This window comes from Magnolia sinica, chromosome 3 (assembly GCF_029962835.1).
Source record: "Magnolia sinica isolate HGM2019 chromosome 3, MsV1, whole genome shotgun sequence".
Taxonomy (NCBI): Eukaryota; Viridiplantae; Streptophyta; class Magnoliopsida; order Magnoliales; family Magnoliaceae; genus Magnolia; species Magnolia sinica.
The window spans coordinates 21,644,701-21,651,590 of record NC_080575.1 but is presented as its reverse complement, the minus strand read 5'-3'; the positions used below and the strand labels follow the sequence as shown (position 1 = coordinate 21,651,590).

At 42.1% G+C, this 6,890-nt stretch overlaps 1 protein-coding gene across 1 annotated transcript; it reads left to right on the top strand.

Annotated features, from left to right (window-relative positions):
• The first annotated feature begins 4,821 nt into the window (after nucleotides 1–4,821).
• On the top strand, nucleotides 4,822–5,540 carry LOC131241457 (cytochrome b561 and DOMON domain-containing protein At3g25290-like). The gene has a single exon (XM_058240254.1). The coding sequence runs from the start codon at nucleotides 4,861–4,863 to the stop codon at nucleotides 5,479–5,481; it is 621 nt and encodes a 206-aa protein (XP_058096237.1). The 5' UTR covers nucleotides 4,822–4,860; the 3' UTR covers nucleotides 5,482–5,540.
• The last annotated feature ends 1,350 nt before the right edge of the window (nucleotides 5,541–6,890 follow it).

The following is a 6,890-nucleotide window of genomic DNA, read 5'->3' as shown; positions in this document are numbered from 1 at the left end:
ATGGTGTGTACGCGCCCAGACATACCATATGCGGTTGGTGTTGTCAGCCGGTATCTTGTCAATCCTGGTAAAGAACAATGAGCAGCAGTGAAATGGATACGGCGGTATCTAAGAGGCTCATTCAGGTTGAGCCTATGCTATGGTGACGAAAAACTTGTGTTAGAAGGTTGCACAAATGCGGATATGGCAGGTGACATAGACTCCAGGAAGTCTACATCGGGGTTCATGCTCACGTTTGCAGGGGGAGCGGTCTCTTGGCAGAGCAGTTATAGAAGGTCATAACATTGTCAACGACAGAGGTCGAGTACATTGCAGTCACAGAGGCATGTAAAGATATGCTTTGGATGAAGAAGTTCCTACAGGTACTTAGCTTGAAGTAGGAGCAACATGTGGTCTATTGCGATAGTCAAAGTATTATACACTTGAGCAAGAATCTAAGTCAGCACTCCAAGTCGAAGCACATACAGATTTGGTATCACTGGATCATGGATACTTTGGATCAGATGGTGTTACAACTTGATACGCAGGCTCACAGAAACTACAAAGGTGGCATACAACTCAAATAAAATTGACCAAACTGTGGGGCTCACCGTGATGTATGTGTTATATTTACTCTGTTCATGTGTTTTAGCATATCATCATAGGTATGAACCCAAACATGATATTCAAAGCTCAAGTGGACCACCACAAGAAACGGTGCGATTGATCGCCCACCATTTAAAACTTATTGAACGCCACAAAAGTTTTAGATCAAGCTAATATTTCTGTTTTCCCTTTATCAAGGCCGAAGACAAATGATGAATGGTTGGATGGAAAATAAACATCATGGTGGGCCCTACAAAAGTTTCAATGGTGGTTGTTTCTCGTGGTGTGGTCCACTTGAGATATGGATCTAACTCATCTTTAGACTCGTACCTTAAAATTACCTTGAAAATTAGATGGACCGCGTAGATGTAATAAATAAATCAAGACGAGTCCCACTGAGGACCTCTGTGGCCAAGTCACAATACCAGATTGATGGGGTTTTCCTCCTTAAGTCAGAGGAGAGGTAGTGCAGCATGTTGTAAATCAGATGCCTCAAATCGTGTTTCACCATGCTGCTCGACTAGTAGAGTGGGCTGCTTGACCGGTCGAAGGGAGCTTCTCGACCGGTCGAGGCTCGCTTGACTCAAAGTTTAGGAAGTAGCAATTTTGGCGTCGACCAGTCGAGGGTCAGTCTCGATCGGTCGAAGGGGTCCTTCAACTAGTCGAGGACCCGGCTCGACTAGTCGAGGGTTGCGCAGATTTTGCACGGATCTTATGTGGATTGCATAAATTTGAGGCGGTTTCATAGAGGTGCAGAAGGGGAGTTGCCTTAACTAAAAATAAGGGTCCGTAGGGCTATTATAGGGTATGTTAAGGCTTCTTAAAGTGATTCTAGAGGGGGAGAGAGAGAGAGAGAGAGAGAGAGAGAGAGAGAGAGAGAGAGAGAGAGAGAGAGAGAGCTTGTGGAAGGGAGGATTCTGCTCATAGAGGTGATCTACTGCGCAATCGACGTCTCATCGCTTCTACGTCCTCCTGATCGGTGAGATCTCTCCGTTTTTCATTATTCTCTTATTGTTCATCCACTCTTACGTGAGCGAAGAAGGTTTGATCCAAGCAAGGTGTGTTTGTTATCGATTGTAACATTCTACTTCATAGTACATTATTGATCTGGACTAGGTCTCGTAGTTTTTACCTCTTCGAGGGTTTTCCATGTAAAATCTCTTGTGTTGTGTGGTTTGGTCTTTGATTTATTTCATTGCTTTATTATATCACATAATTCTAGTGTTTTTGGTAGGCAAGATCGTAAAGTTTTTTGTGCAATACTCCCAACACAAATCAGATTGGTTGACTAATCTTAAATATGTAATTCATGGTAATATGACGGTTGTCTATTTTTCATTTAAAAACCTCCATTAAATGCTCAATAATCCGGTAGTCTAAGCTGAATTTTTGGTAATTTTCAATCCTCTAGCAAATATCCACCAAATCGGATTGCTAGATAATCAAACGAGTTGAATTTTTGGTCCATGATACCTCGAGAGGAGACGGATTGGCTACTCTCCATGACACCATCCCCACAGCTGGTGGTCGATGCTCTGTGGCCCCTAGCATGATGTATGCATTTCATCTATGCCGTCCATCTATTTTTATAGGTTATTTATCTATTTTTATAGATGATTTTATGGTATGAGACCAAAAATGAGGTATATACAAATCTCAAGTGGATCACATTACAGAAAACACTGTTTGAATGAGCATTGACAATTAAAAACCTTCCAGGGGCCATAGAAGTTTTGGATCAAGTTGATCTTTGCTCTTTCCCTTCCTTTGGGTCTGTATGACCTAATCAACATATTGGATGTCAAATAAGCAGTACAGTCGGCCTTAAGAGGATTTTATCGGTGGATATCCAATTACTATTGTTTTCCTCTGGTGTGGTCCACATGAGATTTATATACCCCTCATTGTTTAGGATCAAGCCATAAAATGTGCTGTAAAAATGGATTAACAAATGGATGAAACACATACATCACGGTGGGTCCTACAGAGCACCGACCACTGGCCACCAAGCTGGTGGCGGGGGAGTAGCCAATCCGTTTCCACCTTGAGATTGGGTACCGTAATTTGGACGGCTTAGACTGCTACTTGTACGGCACGTGGGAATTTTTGTGGTAATTTCTAAGTCCGTGCGAATCATCCATCACACTCGGCCAGATTATCGAAGTTGTTAATCTGATTTCGGTACTGTTAGTCACCGACAGCGGACTCCACGGTCTAGTTGATTTTTGCTTAATGTATACACGTGTACAAGTTCTGATTGGCCGCTTATAGTACGTTTCCAGAATATCAAATAACTGATAACTACCCCATTCTTTATTAAACTAGTAGAAAATCCGGAGCATCGAGCGTTATTAGCTGATATTAAGCATCATACGATAGTTTGCCATTTAGGCAGCTAGTAAAACACGCTAGATCTCTTGGGCCCACCATATTGGATATGTAGATCATCTCTGTCCATACAAAATATGTGGGAGCTGTGTGGGGTCCATAGAAATGTCTGTGACAAATCCACTCCGTCCATCTATTTTGAAAGACAACAATATGATGGTATTCTAAAAATTAAGCAGATCCAAAACTCATGTGGGCCATACCACACGAAACATATGGACGGAGTAGATTTGTCACAAACATCTTTGTAGACCCCACACAGCCACGGGCACAGAGATATACATGTGCTCGGGTTCACAGGCAATCCGCTCGCGAGGCCTGCATTAATTTTGGATCAGTTTCAAATTTGTATCATTGCTTAATCCCGGTGAGTTACAACTGATTAACGGGTTTGATGGACCACACCACAGACAACAGTGGGGATTGACCATTAAAAACTTTTTATCATCACAAAAGTTTTCGGTCATTCTGATATTTATTTTTTAAATGTTTCTTATGGTGTGGTCCAGCTAAGAATTTAATCTACTTCAATTTTGGTTTCACAGACTAAAATGATCTGGAAAAACGGATGGACAGTGTGGATACCAAATATATACATAAAAGTGAGCCCCACGATCAGGGACGTATTGTGTTGGATGAGGTGTGTTGGATGAGGTCGATGCCGCACCTAATCCTCTCACCCATCCTGTAATCATAACTGTTTTCATCAGGATGCCACACGCCTGCAATCAGAAGAAGTTCCCACCGCTCCAGAAATCTGTAGCAATACATCGCGACGCATTGTAATCAGGTACATTGTGATTCTTGCCTTTGAATCTGGGTAATCTTGCAACGATCCAAATCGTTTATATCATGTTTTTCACTTTTTACGGTAGATAGGCAACGATTAAAACTTCAAGACTTTACTAACCTTGCTATTTTGTTCCGTACATAGACAGTCAGCATTATCTTATTCCAATTCCTCTGGGTGTAGTAGAGCAGACCTCTCCACCAATATCGCCTGTTATATCCACTCCGTCCAAATGCTGGCCCAGCTGTGGACGAGCAGAACTGAAGATTTGCACTTCTAGGCATCTGATTTCCTTTGAAATTGGACCATCCAGCATTTTAATTTTAACCTCCCATTTACGTAAATTAATTGGATAGTTACGGTTGCTTGATATGAGTGTTTTAATCGGGCGCGGAAGACGTATGGGGTAACAGCTTAGTGGGTTTGAGTCCCGGCCCACTTTGATATATTTGTTATATATCCACCTTCCATCCATTTTTCAGTTCATTTTAGAGCATGACATAAAAAGAAAGAGATCTAAATATCGGGTGGACCACACTATAGGAAATCTTGGTGATTGACTATTTAAAACTTTTCGTGGTGGACCACACCACAGGAAAACAATAGTGATTGGATATCCACCATTAAAATCCTGGTAAGGCCCACTGTACTGTTTATTTGAAAACCAATCTGTTTTTTAGGTCATAAAGACCTAGATGAAGGTTAAAAACAAAGATCAGCTTGATCCAAAACTTTTATGGCCCCAGAAAGTTTTTAACGTCTGACGTTCATTCAACACTGTTTCCTGTAATGTTGTCTACTTAAGATTGATATATACCTCATTTTTGGTCTCGTGGCCTAAAATGATCTATCAAAATAGATGGACAGCATGATGAAACATATACATCATGGTGGGGACCACGGAGCACTGACCACCACCCATTGGCTGGTGGCAGGGGGAGTAGCCAATCCGTTCCCGACCCAGATTATCTGCGTGGATGCCACGTGTATGGCAGATGTCTCGCGCTCCCACTACAAAAGCAGAACTGGGCAGAACTCTCTCTCGTCTCAGTCCTCTCACTCTCCTCTCTCTCATTCCATTCCATCTCAACAACAATATGGCTGCTACTCCTGTAATCCTCGCCGTTATTTCTCTCCTCCTCCTATCAGTACCCACCCATTCCGCCACGTGTACGTCCCAAAAATTCTCAAATAACAAAGTATACTCCCTCTGCACCGATCTGCCCCACCTCAATTCCTACCTCCACTGGACCTACGACTCATCCAACTCCTCCCTTTCAATTGCCTTCACCGCCCCTCCCGCCAAATCCAACGGCTGGATCGCATGGGGCATCAACCCCACCGCCACCGGCATGATCGGATCCCAAGTCCTCCTCGCCTACCGCCTTTCCCACGGCTCGACCGACGTCCAGACCTACAATATCAGCTCCTTTGGCCCGATCGTCCCGGGAAAGATCGCCTTTGAAGTTCCAGAGAAGCAGGCCGTGTACTCCAACCACGTTATGACGATCTTCGCGACGGTTGTCCTCCCAAAGGGGACGAAGACGACAGTGAACCACGTGTGGCAGGTGGGGCCCGCCATGGACGGATCGAGCCCTATACACCACGCAATGGCGCAGGCGAACCTGCATGCCAAGGGTAAGTTGGATTTCATGAAAGGGAAGACAGTGACCGGAAACAGTAGCAGCGGCGCCCGAGGGAAATCGTCGACCCCATAGTCTTTTGGTAGTGGCCTGATTTGAGTGTGTTGGGATATGGAGTTTGAAAAACTATTTAAATAAAATAAATTTAAATTGAGAAAAAGAGGACTTATTGATTTTTAGAAGTTGATACGTGACATGAGTCACTCGGCTTGAAATCGAATTTGCTCCCCTTGGACTGCATCCCAAGTGAAACAGGTTTCCAGAGTAATCAACCTCCAGTATACAATGACTATGACCCGGTCCCAGCGGTGCATTTACTGTACACGGGCTCAAACTACTTGTAGTCAACTCGAACTAGAAAATACTTAAACAAAATTTTTAAAGAGAAAATCAATTTTCTAATCGATTTTAAAACTTAAAATCAGAAGTCTATTTAAAGATTTTGTGAAGACACCTTTTAGGGTGTAGAGACACCCTTTTACAAAGGGTTGTGACTATTGGGTTTAAACCCAATTAGTGCGACCCTTAGGCTTCAAAAGATATAACTTTTTATAACAAAATACGAAAGGATGCAACCTTTCAGACTTAAGTGAAAATACATATCCATAGGACACATATGGCCACAGCCGTAGCACGACCCAATGGATATTTTGAAACACTAAATTATTTTAAAATAATTTAAAATACAATAATCTCCTATATGTTTCAAAATTTTTGAAATTTCGGGTTAAAATGGAAGAGTTGTGCAATGGTGTCGGTGTCATCATAGACTTGAACCGACATTAGAGTAAGCATGACAGTTATATAGGAATCAGGTGACACCATAGTCCTGAACCTGATTCCTTTTGATGTAAATCGCAAGTACATGTTACTCACACAACTTTTCTAATATAAGTGATTCTACGGTTCGGTGTGTTTTGATCATACACCATTACCTGAATTTTATGAGTGCTCTAGAGAATTCGCCTAGATTCTTATAAGAAGCGGTCTCCACCTTTACACACATATAGGTGAATTCCATTAAGTGTACGCAGCAATTGGGTACACCATCAAGGATATGGATTCATTAAGAGTTCAAAAACTCATCCTTCTTCATTGCTACTCGCACTGTATACCATAAAAGGGGTTCATTTATATCAGTGCAATCGTCTACCTCGTGTCTTATTGTTTACCCATTGAACCCATCGCATAGGATCTCTACTTGTATAGGTTGGGTTACCAATACTAGTAGCTTATATATTAGGTTCAGCCCCATTCCATTCGATGTATCATTGAATAATCTTTTAAATAGTCATTTGATCCGCGAATTTATGACCCGTAGCCCTTTTACCTCCACTAGTTATTGATCCATTAGGCTTTTACCTATTATGAAAAATTAACCATTATTATTACCTTCTATAGGAGTTAGGTCATGTCTTACTCCTGATGTGGCTGATCATCCTTTCGAACTAGCTACGGATCATCACCTTGATAAGCTATTGCTT

Excerpts from the sequence above, each read along its gene's own strand:
- LOC131241457 (XM_058240254.1), top strand. The coding sequence starts at position 4,861 with ATGGCTGCTACTCCTGTAATCCTCGCCGTTATTTCTCTCCTCCTCCTA.